This window comes from Oncorhynchus mykiss, chromosome 17, assembly GCF_057628025.1.
Source record: "Oncorhynchus mykiss isolate SJ-2025 chromosome 17, ASM5762802v1, whole genome shotgun sequence".
NCBI classification, from domain to species: domain Eukaryota; kingdom Metazoa; phylum Chordata; class Actinopteri; order Salmoniformes; family Salmonidae; genus Oncorhynchus; species Oncorhynchus mykiss.
This window is the reverse complement of record NC_143038.1, coordinates 11,494,501-11,513,781: the sequence shown is the minus strand read 5'-3', so window position 1 is coordinate 11,513,781 and position 19,281 is coordinate 11,494,501. Positions and strand designations below refer to the sequence as shown.

Here is a 19,281-nt window from a genome sequence, read left to right as displayed (position 1 = left end):
CATGGCACACCCCCGTATTAGGCTACATGTATTACACCATCGCTAAATTACACCCCTGTATACACACAATCACACACACCTCTGTTTATTGTTTTCCCATGCACTCTTACTGCAAGTGTTGCCATAGGAACCTTGAGGTTGGCAGTTCCTCCAAGTTTCACCCATCTCTTGTGTTCCTTGTACTCCACCCAAACACCTACATGGTATGACAGTGTGACAACGGAGTTTTCCTAATGGTTATGACAAAGTCATGTGGTATGGCATCCATAAAAGGAAATTGACAACCCTGTCCATTGATAAAAGCAGCAATATTTTCCCCTCATGGCTATTCTTGAGGAAGGCTAATGTTGAGGGCATTACCAAAACACCTCAGGTAACACCTGAATTAGCAAAAACAGTAACGGTTATTATCAATCATTACGCAAATAATAGCCTGGTTAAACCGAACTGAACATGATGTGACATCAGGTAAAACAATGGTCAGCACAATGTTCAACCAGGCTATAGTCAAATCATTCCTTAATGGTCCCAGTTGCTGTTTATGACATGAGTAAAGTCATTTTATTTGGTTGTACGTAAGTCGATACTTTACAAAAATATAAACGCAACACGTAAAGTGTTGGTCCCATGTTTAATGAGTTGAAATAAAATATCCCAGAAATGTTCCATGCTGACAACCAGCTTATTTTTCTCAAATGATGTGCACAAATTTGTTAACATTCCTGTTAGTGAGTATTTCTCCTTTGCCAAGATAATTCATCCACCTGATAGGTGTGGCATATCAAGAAGCTGATTAAACAGCTTGATCATTACACAGGTGCACCTTGTGCTGGGGACAAAAGGCCACTCTAAAATGTGCAGTTTTGTCACACAACACAATGCCACAGATGTTTTTGAGGGAGCGTGTAATTGGCATGCTGATTGCAGGTATGTCCACCAGAGCTGTTGCCAGAGAATTTAATGTAAATTTTTCTACCATAAGCCGCCTCCAACGTTGTTTTTGAGAATTTGGCAGTAAGTACAACCGGCCTCACAACCGCAGACCACGAGTAACCACGCCAGCCCAGGACCTTCACATTCAGCTTCTTTACCTGCGGATTGTCTGAGACCAGCCACCCGGACAGTTGATGTAACTGAGGAGTCTTTCTGTCTGTAATAAATCCCTTTTGGGGAAAAAAATCGTTCTGATTCACTGGGCTTGGCTTCCCAGTGGGTGGGCTTATGCCTTCCCAGGCCCACCCATGGCTGCGCCTCTGCCCAGTCATGGGAAATCCATAGATTAGGGCCTAATTAATTGACTGATTTCCTTATATGAACTGTAACTCAATAAAAGTGTTGACGTTTTTGCATGTTGCATTTATATATTTTTTCAGTATAACATTTTAAAACTATTTAGATAAAAACGAAGGAAAATCAAACATACAATAAATCAAAAGTTCAGTAAATAATAGTCAACTAAATCAAATAATCAAGGCAAACTAGGCAGATCAAACAAAAAATAGTAAACAAAAATCAAACGGCCATCAAAAGAAATGGGGTAAATAATCTATCAACAATAAATAAAGAAACAAATCTGACTGTCCTTTCGCGGAATGGCATGAGTAAAGGAAAAATGAAGGGGATGTGGCTGGCAAACCGATATTTCATTTCAGAATTGGTTCAAATTAGGATAAGGTTAGGGTCAGAATTAAGGGTTTGGTTAAGGTTGGGAATAAGTTAAGTATGTCCTGTATGCCCTTAGACCTAATATTTAGAATTACTTCAGGCGCCTCTCGTACCTTAAAAATGATTCCGCAATTATCATTTATTCAAAAAACACAGTTTCCATCACTATTTGTCGCAATAAAGAAAAACATATCCGCCCCTGTCAAACAGATAAAAACATTGTGGATCTTTAGAACAAATCTCCTACAGCTTCCTTTTCCATTACGTTTTTTTTTGTGTGCAAAATTGCTATTGTCGAATAAACCTGAGTCAATGGAAACCTGCCTACTTTTGTATTTTCTCTAGTCTGGCGGTCAATGGGATGCTGGTCAGAAAAGTCCCTTTACTCTCTCCCCCATGAGTAACTAAACCCATGAGAGTTTCTGGGTTTATTAGAAACACAGATCACATGAGGAAGTTACTTAGTTCCGATTGCGAAGCCCCCTCAAATGTGACCGAGCATATAACAAATGTGTGCTCTCTGCCTCCACTTTACTCTGTTGCAATTGAAGTCTCCAAACCACATTCCTCTCCATCTCCCATTGTTGATCAGCTTAGCAGAAACCCTAATTACGAATGAATGTAGAAGTCTTCTGTTTGGCAAACAAGGACACTATCGATGTATGGAGTATTTGTATGATTAAACATTTTGCAGTGGGCCTACTAGTTGAGATGTCCCTTGTCTTAGATCACTCCCAATAAGTCATTCTAGGCCTCTATCCTGTTCCTTGTTGATTGCTGGTCAATCTATTGATAAGAACATTAATAGCTTTGATATCTGGTTTTATAAAGGCGCACAGCAGTCTCCTGTCCATAGCTAGGTAATTGAAGATAATGTCAAACTTTATTGTAGATTTGTGACAGGCCATCTCAAAGGAGTCGTCTGACACTAGTTTCTACTTCACAGTAGGGCTGTTTTTGGTTGCAGAAATGGCTTCTTGAAGATGTGAACTTTCACGTGTCTTAATTACAAACTTGTATGAGAACCATAAATATACAAATATACAAATGTTAAATGATGAGCCTAGTTTAGCCAAGGAGAATGCACTGAGCTGTATGGGGAGAAAGACGGGATCCTTCATGGAGAGCCATGATGGGCTGAGATAATGGTTGGGTTAACCATACTGAAGGTTGGTTGTGTGATTACATGTGAATTCTTAAAGAGATGGGTGGGGCTTAAGAGAGTGGGAACGATGCTGAATGTAATACTTCAATGTAATACTTGGAAATGGATTGTGTTACAACAGGGATCATCACACAGTAAACCATCTATCTGCTGAGGGCCAATTGTTGTTTTCTTGAGCTGATGGTCGGGCGGCCGGAACATAATTACAAATCATTTATAAACTGCAAATTGACCGCAAGAAGGCCAAACAGATATATTTGACTAAAACATCATAATTCCGAACCTTTCTTACGTTTGCAGATGATCACGTGCCTCTGTATTGCGCGTGGGAATACTTGGGAACAGATTTCCTAAACGAAAATCACTTGGAGCTGATTTGCTGGTGTTTTTAGTCTTTTATGTGCAACAATGAACATTTTAAAAACTTGGGGGGGGCCAAATAAAACCGCCGGCAGGCCGACCAGTTTTACAATATCAACATTTCTATTTGTTTATGTCTCCCCCCCCCCCCCCACACACACACACACACTATAGGAACAGAGTACACAGGCATCCACTAAGATAGGATTGTACTTCATCTTGCCTTGTTTAAGGTTTACAGTTCCTCCACTACTTATTAGTATCTAATTACCCACAAGCCCATATGTTATTCTACACTGATCCTTATAGAAACGGAATGTTTCTCCAGACTAACTCCCTAGCAAAATAGCGACAGTGACTTTAGAAAACCTCAATGAGTGACAGTGAACTAATGAACGGGGAGGGTTGAACTAGAGAGGTGAGTGAGGAGAAGGAGGAGTGTGTAGAACAGGTTGGCCCGGTCCTGTGGAACTAAATAGATTGTCTGGGTGTTGAGTCGACACACTTGTTAACAGGGAGGGGCACAGGTACTCTTTCAGTCAGCTTAATCATAGTGCTGACACCAACAGGGACACACACTAAAATACGCACAGGGAGTGTGTATCTTATCTGTGACAGCGAGAGAGGAACAGAGAGTGTAAGGGGACCAGAGAGACTTGAGTTCTGTCCGTGGAGTGGAACGTCCACTCACCAAAAGACCCAGGATGTTCAAGAAGAAGGACAGTACTACCTTGAAGGGGTCCAGCAAGATCAGCACGTAAGTCTTTAAGGAACGATAGCAAACTCGGTCCTGCAACCTCCTCCACCCTACCCTTTGCTCAGGAGTAGCGGTAGAGGGTCTCCGTCACCTGTGTGTGTGTGTGTGTGTGTGTGTGTGTGTTTGTTTTCAGGTCACGTAAAACAGATTTTAAAATGTGATGACGTTTATCAAATGGTACGGCTCATTAGATTCACATTGATTTGGTGACTATTCACGTCATCATAACGTTCCCCGTGGAGGGATATATGATGGCTTCAAGATTTCTACATTACCACGAAAGAGTAGGACATACAGTACTTAGATAAGGTAGGTAGGGACACATATTTTTTATCAATGTTCATCCATCAATTATGACTCCTATGTCAATGCATCATCACCAGCATAGCCTGTAGGCCTAAATTAGCGATAAATCAAATGTCACCCTATAGAAAAATATGAATCACTTGAGCCTCCCTAAGGTTGAAAATCAAACCTGACCTCGGCAAAGGCAGCTTAGCACCAGGATGGTTGGTGTTCATGTTGAGTCAAAGGAGACTGACGTTAACCTGTACGTCTATGGGTGTAACCCTGGTGGAAAGACTCCCGTGAGAACGATAGAAATGAAAATGCTTGACGCGTGAATACATGGAAGGTGTGTTTGATCATTGTGATGCTATAATAACAGGAGGATTGTCTTATAGTATCCATGCACAACACCTGGACTGAGATGAAAGGTAGAGGTGATGACCATTCAGAGTGAGAGGAGTGCCACTGGTTTCACCCTGCCTCAGGGTCACTGTGTGTCTGATGGCCCTGCTGATCAGGGCAGGGCAGATAAGGCCTCTGTCTGTGCTGTTCAGCTGGTTACTCCACTTCCTATGGGTGTTGGCTCACCCTCCCGCCACGGTGGTGCAAATGGGATATTTAAAGGGAATGTCCTTGTCTGATTGATAGACTGCTTGTCTCTCTGTTATTAAACACAATTGAAACATCTGTATCAGCACTGTGAAGTGTGCTACAGTACAACTGTTGATGAAGCATTTAATGACAGCGAAGATATTTTAGTATAGTAGGTCTATCTTAGTTGTGGCGGAGGGCATTCGTGTAAAGTCTAGGGCCTGCATTTAATGTGTTTAAGGCACTTAAATATTTCACCCGGTCCATCACCTGTAGAAGTTGTCATTGGAGGGATAGTGGTGTTTAAAGAGGAGGTTTGTGAGTCCTGTAGTGCTGGTATTTAAAGGGGAGGTTAGTGACTTCAGTGCTGGTATTTAAAGGGGAGGTTAGTGGCTTCAGTGCTGGTATTTAAAGGGGAGGTTAGTGACTTCAGTGCTGGTATGGTCCACAGGGGCAGGTTGACGTGAGAACACAGATCTATGTATTACTGAATCTGCTGGTACAAGCATATGTAATCTCATTACATCATAATACATGTTTTACTGTTGATAACACTTTCATGTCAAAATGGCTCCTTAGGTTAAAAGGAACATGGGCAAAAATGTCAGGGTCGTCAAATGTAGTCAGTTCAGCAAATTCAACTACACAGTTAAAGTAGTGGACTATTTTCTACACATGCGCTGTATATCACCTGAATTGGTGAAATGAATTGATCCCAACTCAGATGAAGTTGTAAGACGACAGTTACATACTGTATTTAACAGTTTATCAGGCAATCTGAATAGCCTGGATTCAAAGCTGTGGAGAAGTATTCAACACACTTCCAACACTCTGGAGATCAATGCTCTACCTTGAACACTGCCCTGGGAGAGTACCCACTAGGTCGGCAGAGAGAGAGAGCAATACAGGTCGTCACAGTCACACAGAGGGAGTGACAGAGAGACAAACAAATAGTTGAGAGAGACAAACAAACAGCATTTTGGGAATTCTCAGGTGGGGCAGGGGAAGTGATTCACCCTCCTGTTGATCCCAGGTCGTTACCTCTAGAGACCATTAGCGTACGTCCCAAATGGCACACTATTCCCTGCGTAGTGCACTACATTTGACCAGAGATATGGTCAAAAGTACTGCACTACGAAGGGAATAGGGTGCCTTTTGGTACTCACTTTGGTTTCAGTTCAAGAGTGTTGTCTTATGTAGGGCCAGGAGTTTTTCCTGAACATCAAGAACTCAGTGCCCTAGTTATAGGTTCTAGCTATGGCCCAGAGTTCTTCCTGGTCAAGTCACAAAGAACTCTGGTCCTAGTCATACATTTGGACTTTTGTTAGTCTTGGATAAAGTGTTGATTTTGGACAAAGGGAAGTTAGATTACGGAGGACATCTTCACACACATCTACTCTGTCTGTGTCACTATCTATTCTTAGCCTGTGGTTTTATATCTAATGATTTGGCGTGTTAGGTTTCGTAACTGGATAGCTTACACAAGGATAATGGCCTCAGCATCCATCTTAAATGTTTAGGACCCTGACCTTCATTGGTCACTTAAGTCAAGGACAACAACTCATACGCTCGTAAATGGTCCCAAACTTTTTTTAAATTATTGATAGGATTCAGACAGAGATTCAATTTCCACATTCCTCTCTCTGCCTCTTTCCTCTTTGCATTTTGTATCTTCTTTGCTATTTTTCTAAATCAGATATTTAACCTTTAACCTTTGCCCTCTAAACAGTTCCACAGCCAACGACTTGGCCTTGGTGATTGCACGCATGCAAAAGAATTCCGACCAGGTGGAGAAAGATGTCCTCCGGGCCGAAGAGCTACTTGCTGTGGTGAGAACACATACCGACGGTCTCTCTCTTTCTTTCTCTCTAAATAATAGTGTTTCCATGGACTTAAATTCTGGCCACTATTCGTTCTCTGGACTCACCTACTGTCTTCACCCCCATTGCCATGTAGGATGAAGAGAATGAGAAGAAAAACCGGCCCCTCCAGCACCAGAAAGTGGTGGCAAGCAACCTGTCTGAGGCTGAGGGCCTGCTGAATGACCTCTTCCTGGATGTGGACAAGGCCAAGAAGTACAAACACCCTCAAGGCAGCGAGATAGAGAGCGAGTGAGTGACCTCTTCTAGGCCCATCCCACTGGGGCACAGACATGAATTCAACGTTTATTCCACATTGGTTCAACACAATTTCATTGAAATGATATGGAAACAATGTTGATTAAACCAGTGTGTGCCCAGTGGGATATCTCTTCTGAACGCTGATATCATTTGGGCTCTTTAGCTGCTTCAAAAAAATGAGTCTCTGCAGAAAGCCATCTTTCCCTTTAAGACATTTGATCATTGGGGGATACAGTAAGGTCCAGCCTGATTTATTTACTAAAATGTGTTTCTCTTGCCAGTTCTCTTTGTTATCATACTCATGCTAAACATACTAAATGTATTTTCCCCCTCCCTTCCTCAACCTTTTGGTCATTCCAGTGTCAGACACCTTCATGACCGCTGGCTGAAAGACTGTGCCATCTACCGGGACATCTATGAGCCTGTCAACGATGTGGAGCTGAAGCCCAGAATCGACTGGGCTTCAGTGCTCAATCAGAAACAGGTGAAATCAAGTGTCCTCTTCTTCTTTGGCAACTAACTTAAGACCAAGCCTCCCTATTGTAAACATCCTTATAGAATCATGGTGCTCATCCCCTTGACAAACTGTTCTGTTGACCAATTCAAGCTGAACTTTACTTCAGTTGTACTATATACTGACTGACTTAGCTAACCCAACAGTACACAACACAACTAACACAACAGTACACAACGTTCAGTTCATCGTTATCCTACAGTTCATGCTCATTTAAGATACCCCATAAGAATGCATACTACCATAAAGCCTCTTTAGTTTTCTTCTGAGTCTAATTGTGTCCATGACTGACCATACCGTTCTGCGTGTCTGTCTCTCAGAGGGAGGTGAACACGGAAGAGTACGGGCCCACCATGGCTGACCTGAAGAAGCAGATCGCCGCCCACAACATACTGCACAAGGAGATCGAGGCCTACAGCTCTCAGCTCAGCCTCAGCTCCACCAGCACCAAGGTAACCCCTTCAACTCTCTCATCTCCGTGACGATGGATTCAAGGGTTCGTGGATTTAATGGACGTGTTTGGAAACATCTTGTAGCTAGTGAACATGACAACAATTCATTCGTGTTTCAGGAGGAGTATGCTGCCATTAAGAAACAATACAACAATATTTTGGTAAGTCATAGTTATCATATGGGTACTGTGAGATCCAGAGGAGGCTGGTGGGAGGAGGTATAGGAGGACGGGGTCATTGTAATTGGCTGGAATGGAATAGACGGAACAGAGTCCAACATGCGGTTTCCATATGTTTGATGTGTTTGATACCGTTCCATTAATTCCTATAGCTCCTCCCACCAGCCTCCTCTGATGGGATCGGTGGGATTTCACTTTCAACCTAAAAGTAATTGAAACATCTGTTCTCTTTTTGGTGTGGCTCTTTACAGTTGTTACATAATATTGTTCTATTCCCACAGGACAATTCAAAATGGCGGCACCACTACCTGAGCAGTCTGTATGACTACATGCAGAGCTGTAACAAGGAGCTGACTTATCTCGGAGACGAACAGACAAAAATCCTGAAACAGGACTGGAGCGACCACATGTTGGACCCTCCGGACGTCCGCAGACAGTATGAGGTGAGAGTCCATCTTAGGGGTCAAATAGAGTGTCACTCAATGTCAATAAGCCTTAATATAACAATAAAGTATGAAACTGTTGCTTGAGGAGCTGCTTCATAGGTTTCTGGCATGGATGTACATTTCGTTTTCCATTACTGAAGGAGCCATGTTCAGGGGCATCATATTTATTTTTTTATTTTTTTATCTCAATCAGAACTTCAAGAACAACAGCCTGCTGTCCCATGAGAGCGAAGTGAACAAACTCCAGGATGACGGTGATCGACTCCTTGAGCTGAAGCACCCGGCCAGCACCACAATACAGGTACATGCCAATAACCAATTAAAACTTTAAGTACACCTCCCCTTCTAGACGATTAACATTTTACATTGTCTTCAATCAGGAATCAATCACTCTTCTATAGATTAGACTTCTACATTTAGGTCCACCAAGTTTTACAATGTTCCTGAAAGATAGAGATTTTCCCTTTACGTGATGCCTTCATCTTTATACTTGTTTCAGGCTCAGAGAGATTCTTTGCGGAATGAGTGGCAGAAGTTCCTCAACCTGTGCATCTGCCAAGAGACCCATCTGGATTACATAGAGGATTTCAAGAAGGTACATGTCACTCAGAATCCATTAACAAGGCTTCAGGCTAGTATCTACATCAGCTTAGAATAATATTCAGATTCCTGCTTTTATTGTCAGAATGGAAAGGTATGTGAAAAAGGTACCATGTTATGATGTGTTGTCTGTCTGTGTCCCTGTTCAGTACCAACTAGATGTGGAGACACTATCGGAGTCTCTGAGTGAACTCAACTCTAGCCTGAAGAAAGTGGAAGGCACAACTGGGAAGAGTGGCTCAGCGATGACTCTTCAACTGGAGGTAAAATAAGATATCGTTTATTAGTCCATACTAGATGGAAATGTGTCTTCTGCTTTTTTCCCAGCCTCTCTGACACACACACACACACACACACACACACACACACACACACACACACACACACACACACACACACACACACACACACACACACAAATACAAATACAAATACAAATACAAATACAAATATAGGTAATGCCAGGATGTGAACACTATTATCTATTGTACATCTGGATGCAGTTCCAATCTCATTGAATCTTCGGTGTTAACTTGCGCAGTAAACTTTCAACACACCCAGGAAACATAAAGATGCTACATTGCATTTCATATTGAACACATTTTTTTAAAACTCATGCTTTTACCTCTGCACATTTATTATCAATGTAAAATACATGTACAAAAACCCTTTTCAAGACCAGCCTTTTTTTCTACAATGTCAATTAGTGGGCTTTAACTCCCTGCACCACAAAAGAGAAATAAATGGTAGTGTGCATGTTAACACTTCACTTCTAAAGACATTGCATTTCTTTCACACATTATCAGACGTTATCATGACATTACCCTACTACATTATGTAAATAATGTGAAGAAAAAGGGTTATGCCGAAATGCAATGCAGCTGGTCCTAATTCCGCAATTTCGCTTTACCACTCTCTCCCCTTCTCTCTCTCTCTTTCTTTCTCCATCTCTCTCTCTCTCTCTCTCTCTCTCTCTTTCTTTCTCCATCTCTCTCTCTCTTTCTTTCTCCATCTCTCTCTCCATCTCTCTCTCTCTCTCTCTCTCTCTCTCTCTCTCTCTCTCTCAGGCGGAGGAGAGCACGGTGCAACGTAACGAGCAGCTCTTGGCTGACCTGAGGAAGAGGAGCACCACCATCGCCCCCCTCAAGCTGCGCCGCTGCCCGCCCACCAGGTCCACCACCGTGGATTCCCTCTGTGACTGGAAGACTGAGAAGGTATGACCAGCTGCTCTGACCTCTCACCTTTTAACTTTGACCCTGTCCTGGAGCCTCCACCACAGGTTACGCTATGAAGTCAAAGCGGGTTCCAAACCTCTGTAGAATCTTTGATAAAGCTACTAAGCAATGACGTGACTACTAGAATAGAATAGAATGCTCTACCACGGCACTGAGAGGTGTGTCAAGGCATGCGACGTAATGTAGGCTCATGTAAACATCACAAAACCAAACATTACTGTAACTAGGGAACTCACTAAAGTAAATTAAAGTTCCTAGGTACCTCAGTATTGGGCATTGTGTTTGTGAGATGAAAAGGAATATTTACATGTGATCCATTCTGAGGAAAGTTCTCTCTTTGTGTTCTTTTAGGCTGAACTCACTCGAGGGGACAAGTTCACCCTCAAGTCGAATTCAGACGTTGAGAACTGGAACGTATTGACCAGCAGTGGGGCAACCAAAACCTTTCCAGGGGTCTGCTTCCTGATCCCACCCCCTGACCCAGAGGCCATTGCCACCGTAGACATGTAAGCAACAGGAGAATATGTAATTTATGTCAATTATATGACAAGCATATGGAAAAATAATACGTCAATTTTGTGAATTAAAATGCCTCAGTTCTAACGATTTTTGTGTGTGCGCGCACAGACATGGTGATGTGCTTGACGACATCAAGAAGAGGAGGGCTGTTTATTTAGGCACAATGAAGGACAAGATCCGTTGTGTCGAAGAGAAACCCGTATACACAGGTGAGGAAAAAGTTGCTCCATTAATCCCAGTACCCCAAAACAAAGCCTTCCAAATAACTCTGGATCCTGCTACTGTTACTGCTAGGATCCTTAACTGTAAATAAGGAGAAATGGCTTCTCCAACTTTTGATTCAACATTGTCCCTAAACCACATTGTGATATCACATTCAACTCATCACGTCATGTAAACCCCAAGCCAAAGTGTATTTATGGGACATGTGTACATATACAATAACTACAGCTGCAGAGATAATGGTCCCCTTTTCCCTACATAGTGCACTACTTTTGATTAGGCCAGATTTTCATTGCCCTGTGTCCCCCACGTAGCCCCGCCGTCCAACCCCAAAGCTAAAGCCGCGGCCAGTCAGCTGGATAAGCTGGATGAGGACCTGGTCAAAGCCAAGCAGGGCATGTTGAGCCGTCTGAGGGCCCCGCTGGACCGCAGTGACCCCACCGCCGACCTGGCCAAGAGGCTGAAGGAGCAAGAGGTGAGAGAGAGAGAGTCTTGTTTTTAACTTTATTGAGACAGATACAAGTGGAAATGAGCAAGGAGACAGAGAAGGAGGGAGAAAGAGAGTAGAGGTGGAGCTGGGATTCGTACCCATTACCCATTAGACCAGCCTCAGGCACAGTCTAAGGGGACAACCGAAATGGCACCCTATTCCACTACTTTTGATAGACGTCTACCAGCCATTGTAACTGTACAATGTATCTTCATGCTGTTAAAATCACTAAATCTGAATAATTATAGGTTGACATTGATGACATTGATGGATTCGTGCCTCCTAAAGATGATGATGACAATAATGATGAGTCTAATGTCTACGGCGATGATGATGATAGTTATGCTATTGTTGGTAAGGATGGTACTGATCCTAATGATATGGTGGTTGTATCTCTTGTAGAAAGCAGCAGATGCTCTGGCAGCTATGGAGCAGCCGAAGTTGGAGAAGGACATCTCTAAAGGCCTTGCAGCCAAACTTCAAGCTGCCAAGGACAAGCAAGATAGCATCGCAGCCCTGGCCGAGCTATTTAACAAGAAGTACAACCATTTTACAAACATACATTATCACCGATCACCTGTCTTATCGATATATTATCAGAAAATAGAATCAAACAGCAGATCTTGGGGTTAATTATTGTTTAATTTTTTTGCCATTTCTTCTATAGGGCTAATGCATCTCTGAACCTGGAGAAGCAGATCAAGAAAGTGGATGGCATTGTCTCTGGCTTTGAGGAAAAGCTGAATAAGGATGGCCCTATCCCAGATGTCCCCAATGCTATTCAGGCCCGCACCCAGGAGATCCAGGTGGGTGGGACATTACCAGTGCACCCTATTCCCTATATATTGAACTACTTTTGACCAGGACCATTGCCTACACTGCCTTGGATTAGTGTGCCATTCTGGACACAACTCAACTTTCTCAAGAGAACCAAATAGATTCTACAGTATCCTTGAACAAATTGGACCAGAGAATACCCTAGTAGTTGACTTGAAGTAATAAAGGACTATATAATTTGACTGCACATATCAGTCATCCCTTCTAATTTAGCTAAAAGCACCCCACCAGGACACATATTTATCATATCGGTTCTCTACAGAGTCTGCGTAAGGATGTGGCGGGCTCTCAGGATGAACTGAAGAAGCTGGGCCAGGACCTGGAGACCAGCGAGCAGCTGTGTAGTTCCCTGCAGCAGGGCTACCAGGAGTACTGCCCAGACATCCATCGCCAGGGGACCCAGGTCAAACAACTACAGAACCGCTACTCTAACGTCAACAACCAGCTGAAGGAGAGGTGAGCCCAGGGCCACTTTGCCTGTTAGCTAACGTTGACCACACACACCATGTCTGCAAATATATGGTATCAAAATAGTCCATTTGTTTGCTCGAACGTCAGATGAAAATAATAATTGTTTTCAGTTTGTCACCACAAAAGTGTTTATCATTGCGTTTTTCTGTCTCAGAGAGGGCCTCTTGCAAGAGGCTGCAGGCAAGAACCAGGAATTCCAGAACACAAGCAAATCTCTGAACTTCTTCCTGAAAAATCTGCCTGACAACAAGATCAGCCCCAGCGATGACCTATCACAGGTCAACTCCAAGCAGACTTCCCAGAAGGTCAGTCTGTTTGTGTTGTGTGTCAAGAAGCTCTGAAATTGTTGGTGATATTCTTAAAATATCATTGTAAGACACATATTTTGCAATCAAGTTTAATTTAGTAATTTATATTGCAGAGGGTGGTGGATGACATCAAGAGGAAGGGAGACGACCTGGACAGAGTGCTTGACCTTTCCCAAGATTTGCAGAATATCCTCAATGTAAGACTCCGATTAAGTTACATTATCCTACTGCATCATGATTAACCTTGTATTTGTGTAACAGATATTTGAATATTTGGATATTGATAATAAATAATAATATAATAATAATAATAATAAAATCTTTATTTCAACTGCTTGTGCAGGAATATGAGGTCAACACTGACAAATACAGCAGCACCCTCAACAATGTGGGAGGCAAAGATTCCAAAACACGTCACACCTCCACCCTTGCTGATACTGTGCAGAACCAGGTAATACACAAAGGATGGAAGTCAATAGACACAAATGACATTCATGTTTATCCACTTCTATGCAGACCAGTGTAGGGCGCGTCATGTTTCCTGCATGTTTTCTTGAGCACTGTGAGCTGAAGGATGGCTGTGCTTCTTTGTGTATTACAGGAAAAGGCTGTGGTGAACCACTATGCTAAAACGTCCGCTGAGAATGACCAGCTGCTCAATCAGATGGGCTTTGCTAAGAACCTCATCGCTCAGGTGAGTTGGAAAATCTAGCTAAACACAAAACTTCTTTCCCACTGCCAGTTTTGATCAATTGAATGTGTTTCGGATACAAAATTATGAAAATGTTGAAGTATTTTCCCTGAAATTGCTTTTAAAACTATGCTTTTTTTGTTTTACTTTTTGCAGAAACATGAGAAACAATCCATAGAACCGACCATAAAATCAACCATGAACATAAAGAGCCTGCAGCAAGAGTTGAGTGCGGAGAGCGATAGACGCAGCCGTGCTGAGACTGACGTGGCAACGTTCAAGACCAGGATGCTGTCTCTGAAGAGCCGTAAAGGGATGCATCGAGTTGAGGAGAAGGAGGTGCTCGAGTACTACCGCGACCCTAAACTGGAAACCGACCTAAAAGATCTAGAGGACCAAATCCACAAAGAGGCCTTGAAGCGCAGCCGTACCCAGGGTGAGATCGAGGGTGTTAAAATCAAAATCGCTACTTTTGGGGACGACCTCAAGTGCATCAAGCCCAAACTGGTGACTAGAGAGGTGACTGAGTTTGAGAGAGATCCTCAGTTGGATGTAGAAGCCTCCAAGTTAAAAGATGAGATCGGCAAGATAAAGAATGAGGTACGAGTAAAAGAGGGAGAAGTCATTCAACAGAAGACAGAGGTCACCATCCTGAATGCTACAAGACCCAACATCAGGGAGAAGGTTATGAAAAAGGAGGTGATTCGATTGGAGAAGGATCCAGAGATGCTCAAGGCTGTTAAAACCTTTGAGAAGGAAATCACAGATGAAGGCAACAAGAGCAAGACTCTGAATGATGAGATCTTCCAAACAAGGAGCCAGATCAATGCATTGGAGAGGATCATTCCCACCATTCAGCCCAAGGTGGTCACCAGGGAGGTGAAGAAAGTCGAACAGGACCCTGAGCTCATCAATGAATCCAAGAGGATTCGATCAGGCCTAGAGGGAGAGAAAATTGAGACAGACTCCCTGGTCAAGGAGGTCTCTCAACTCAAAATTCGGTATAGCGAGGTGGGGCAGTGGAAGCCCAAGGTCGAACTCAAGGAAATTGTCAATGAGATCTACCGCATAGATCCACAAACAGAGTCGGAGATAATGCGTCTGAAGAAAGATGTTCAAGACTTCAACAAGCAGCGTTCTGACTTACAGGACAAGATCACTTTGGTCATGGTTGATCTGGAAGCCCTGCGTTCCAAGAAGCCAAAGGTGGAGCTGAAGGAAGTCATCCAAGATGTGGTGAAAGAGGAGAGGAGCCCTGAGAACGAAAGAGAGATACAGAGGCTCAATGATCAGGTGAACCATGTGCACCGAACTTACAATAATGTAGAGGACCAGATTAACCTCCTGAGAAAAGAGAGGGACGAGTGGAAAGCAGAAAAATCCAAGGTGGAGACAAAGCTGATGACCAAAGATATCTTCAAGTATGAGGATGATCCACTCTTGGAGAAGGAGGCAGATCGGCTGAGAAAGGAGGTACGCGATGAGCAACAGTGTCGCCGTACCACGGAGGAGATGGTGTTCGACCTGCAAAACAAGTACATCCTGCTGGAGAGACAAAAGCCAGAGGAAAAAGTGGTGGTGCAGGAGGTGGTGCGTCTACAGAAGGACCCCAAGCAAATAGTTGAGCATGATAAGCTTGGCAGGAGCCTTGATGAGGAGGTTAAGTCCCGCCGGCAGCTAGAGCTTGAGGTGCAAAAACTTAAAACCTTAGTGGAGGAGAAGGAGAACATCCTAAAGCAGAGTGATGAACATCAGAAGAAGATTAAAGTGGAGTCTGAACTGAAACAGATCAAACTGCGCATCAAAGAGCTGGAAAATGCCCCACCGCCCATCGAGGAGAGTATCATTGTCGAGGAGGTCCTGAAAGTTGAGAGAGACCCTAGACTGGAGAGGATGACCAACGGTCTTCGCTCAGACATGGACAAGGAAACCAATGACGTCCTGAATATTCAGAGAAACATCAGGAACACTAATGTCAAGCTTGAGCTCATTCAGCGAGAAAAGGCCGTAGAGAAGACGGTGTACAAAGAGGTGATCCGGGTGGAGAAAGACCAGGCTGTAGAAGCAGAGAGATACCGCCTGAAGGGCCTGGTGTCTCAGGAGAAACATGCCAGGCAGGACCTGGAGGAAAAAATCAAACAGCTCTCTGACAAACTCAACCGACTGAATGGCAGTCAGTCGAGCACTTCTCGGGAAGAGACAAGTCTCATTCTGGCCAGGGACGCCGCGCAGAGGGAGAAAGACAACCTCACCCGGGAGCTGAGGAAGTTGGAGTCTGAGAGGCAAGACATCAGCTTATCGTTCCAGCAGCAGACCAAGCTGATGAGCGAGAGAAGCCAGATCAACAGACAAAAGAGCGTCAAGATGGAGTCTGACGTGCAGCGTCTGGAGAGGGAGATACTGGACGAGAAAGACACGATCCACCAGAAAGACAACGCCATCAGGATACTCCAGAGGGAAAAGGAGAAGGAAGACAATACAGAGACCCAGACAAAGGATACCAATGTCTCCACTAAAATCACCATCTTGGACCCTGATACTGGCAAAGAACTATCTCCATATGAAGCCTACCTGCAGGGACTGATCGACCGTGCCCAGTACATGCATCTGCAAGAGCTGGAGTGTGATTGGGAGGAAATAACTTCGATGGGACCTAATGGGGAGACCTCTGTGCTGCAGGATCGCAAGAGCGGCAAGCAGTACTCTATCAAAAATGCCTTGAGAGATGGAAAACTGACCCAGTATGATTTTCAAAAATACAAGGATGGGAAAATGCCCATTTCAGAGTTTGCACTTCTTGTCGCAGGTGAAAAAGAAAAACAGCCCAAGTTCAACTCAATCACATCAAAGCTGGAATCCTCGCTAAAGTCGTCCCCTACCAGCAGCGCCCCTGTTCCTGCCCCTAAGGAGAGATATCCTATCGCTGGTGTAATTGACACAAACACCGACACGTGCTTCTCCATACGCAGTGCAGAGGCCCGCAAGCTAATCGAAAGCGGCACAGCACAAAAGCTGTTGGAAGCACAGGCTGCTACAGGGGGCATCGTTGACATCAGCAACAAGGAGAGATACTCGGTCCACAAAGCAGCCGAGAGGGACCTCATTGATTCGAGCCAACTGCAGAGTCTACTCAATGCCCAGAAAGCCTACACTGGTGTGGAGGACCCCACGACCAGAGAACGCCTGTCGGTGGGAGGGGCCGTCCTGAAAGGTTGGATGCCCAAAGAAACTGCCCTGCGTTACATGGAGGTGCAACACCTGACAGGAGGGCTGGTAAATCCCAACAACACGGACCGTGTGAGCATACAGGAGGCCATTGGAGCCAAGATGATTGACAGCACCATGATGAGAGAGCTTCAGGACGAGTACAACTACGCCAAGGAAATCGTCGACCCCACAACAAAGGATAAAATCAACTACAAGCAAGCGATGGCCCGCTGCAAGACAGATCCTCAGTCTGGCCTACTGATGCTACCTGCTTCCTCCAAAGTGTCTGGCAGCAGCTACACCCCTACATACAATTCTCATCGATTTTCTCCTAGATAATAGACCTGTTAACAGTGTGCTTGGAGGGTATTCTTGTCTCTAGGGTGATTTTTAATATGAAGTCAAATTATATTGTATAAACTTAAATATCAATACTACCCAGAATGTATCATTTTAATTTTGTCTGAAAATATTGCGTAGCTTACTGTAAGGTCATGATTGTTGCTGCTGAGTTGCTTTTGTTTACCAAAATTCTTTGGAGATGGCAGAATCTACTTTAAAAAAGGAAAGAGACAAAGGAGTTTTATGTTTTTTAAAAATGTATCCTTGATATTATTGTTTTACTAGAGCTGATGGGACATGGTGCAATGTTATTGACTAAGTTTTGCTTGTCTATTTCTTATTTTCCTGACACTGATCCTTTTAAATGCAACCTTGATACTGTATCAAGAAAATAATTACTCATTAAAGATTATATTGTCAACATGCTTGCTTCTTCAATTCCAACAAAATAAAATAATTAACTACCAAAAAATAAAGCAACACGATAACACATAAATACATCTAATATCAAATCAAAAATAATTTATTTGTTTGTTTCTCACAAATGTACATTTCCAAGCTACATATCAGTTTTCATTCACAAATATAACCATTGCATAAATGGCTACATCAAACATTCTCTCTTATCTTAGATTAGCTACAATAAGAATGTAAGTATGCATTCTTGATCTACTTCATACACCTGACCCAACATTCAGTGAACTTGCCTAACTCTGTCAGCAGGAAGAGGGTGACTTCCAGAATTGATATCGTATGACAAATAATGGCAGGACTTTACAGTGCACCAGAACAAGCAGCTTTTGTGTATCGAATCAGGATTTCATCAGAAGTCTTGTTATATCCCAATTCCACCCTTCGCCATTCTAAATTAGCGAAAGGCAGAGTCTCATAATTCTTGACATCCCCATGTAAATCGGCTATTTGGGAAAATGTCCCGACCATAAAAAAATCTGACCTTTTGACACGATCCATCTGAGGTCATATAAACATAACAACATGTCATTAAATTCCACCTGGTTCATAACTTTCCACTAGTAGCACTGTATCAGATGAATTCTTATTGGGGTCCAGGTCAGAGAGGAGCAGGTGGCCGAGCAGCAGTAGCAGCATCTCCCTTGCTCTCCCCCCTCTCTCTGAAGTAGCTCCTCTGTTCATTGACACCTCTCTGTAGCAGGACTAGGTTGACCCCATCCACACAGTTCAGCACACGGGCATGAGCCATCACACCATCACCTCCTGTGAAGAGATAGGTATGTGGGTTTTGGGAGTTGCAAAGCATATAAACCAAATAAAAACCTCATCTTACCCTCTGCTTTTTCAATCTCGCCCAGAACTATGTACTGGGCTCCAATGATGGGGTCAAAGGGTTCCACAAATGTAGTCTGAACAACAACTTGGTGCTGCATGCTGGATAGATTGTGTAGCCTTTTCTAGATTCATCAATCTAGAAAATTAACTGGTCTGTTAGCCATGCAATCCAAAAGGGATTTTAAAAAATACGATTATTGACTATTATTAGGTATACTGCGTTTAAGACAGTACCAGGGGAGGCTGCTGACGGAAGAACGGCTCAAAATTATGGCCAGAACGGAGCGAATGGAATGGCATCGAACACCTGGAAACCATGTTCCATGCATTTGATAACATTCCACTGATTCGCTCCAGTCATAACCACGATCCCGTTCTCCACAATTAAGGTGCCAGCAACCTCACGCCGGTAGACACTCCTCACCTTCCAAATGTTCTCACTGAATCTCCCTCCTTGACTGGACCAGAGTTGACTTCCCAAAGGAAATGAAAGACTGCAGGTGCTGGAAGCATC

General features: G+C 43.5%; 2 protein-coding genes across 2 annotated transcripts; one reads left to right on the top strand and one right to left on the bottom strand.

Annotated features, from left to right (window-relative positions):
* Positions 1 to 2,939: 2,939 nt before the first annotated feature.
* Positions 2,940 to 17,880, top strand: LOC110493674 (envoplakin). Its single transcript, XM_021568073.3, has 22 exons — positions 2,940 to 3,947; positions 6,556 to 6,655; positions 6,783 to 6,937; positions 7,307 to 7,430; positions 7,781 to 7,912; positions 8,032 to 8,073; positions 8,373 to 8,534; positions 8,731 to 8,838; positions 9,037 to 9,132; positions 9,287 to 9,400; positions 10,205 to 10,351; positions 10,724 to 10,878; positions 11,000 to 11,100; positions 11,428 to 11,588; positions 12,006 to 12,142; positions 12,271 to 12,409; positions 12,703 to 12,896; positions 13,066 to 13,216; positions 13,333 to 13,416; positions 13,563 to 13,670; positions 13,821 to 13,913; positions 14,067 to 17,880. The coding sequence occupies exons 1-22, from the start codon at positions 3,895 to 3,897 to the stop codon at positions 17,454 to 17,456; spliced, it is 5,946 nt and encodes a 1,981-aa protein (XP_021423748.3). The 5' UTR covers positions 2,940 to 3,894; the 3' UTR covers positions 17,457 to 17,880.
* Positions 17,881 to 17,966: 86 nt separating this feature from the next.
* LOC110495138 (CST complex subunit TEN1) lies at positions 17,967 to 19,280 on the bottom strand. The gene is made up of 3 exons (XM_021570474.3): positions 19,192 to 19,280; positions 18,766 to 18,866; positions 17,967 to 18,695 (listed from the first exon to the last, which is right to left on the bottom strand). Exons 1-3 carry the CDS (start codon positions 19,278 to 19,280, stop codon positions 18,532 to 18,534), a joined length of 354 nt encoding a protein of 117 aa, XP_021426149.3. The 3' UTR covers positions 17,967 to 18,531.
* Position 19,281: the final 1 nt, after the last annotated feature.

Excerpts from the sequence above, each read along its gene's own strand:
- LOC110493674 (XM_021568073.3), top strand. The coding sequence starts at position 3,895 with ATGTTCAAGAAGAAGGACAGTACTACCTTGAAGGGGTCCAGCAAGATC. Across the intron at positions 7,431-7,780 it reads CAGTGCTCAATCAGAAACAG|AGGGAGGTGAACACGGAAGA; the intron begins GTGAAATCAAGT and ends TCTGTCTCTCAG. Across the intron at positions 12,897-13,065 it reads AACAACCAGCTGAAGGAGAG|AGAGGGCCTCTTGCAAGAGG; the intron begins GTGAGCCCAGGG and ends TTTCTGTCTCAG.
- LOC110495138 (XM_021570474.3), bottom strand. The coding sequence starts at position 19,280 with ATGCTTCCAGCACCTGCAGTCTTTCATTTCCTTTGGGAAGTCAACTCT. Across the intron at positions 18,867-19,191 it reads TCAGTGAGAACATTTGGAAG|CATGCAGCACCAAGTTGTTG; the intron begins GTGAGGAGTGTC and ends CAATCTATCCAG. Across the intron at positions 18,696-18,765 it reads CGAGATTGAAAAAGCAGAGG|GAGGTGATGGTGTGATGGCT; the intron begins GTAAGATGAGGT and ends ATCTCTTCACAG.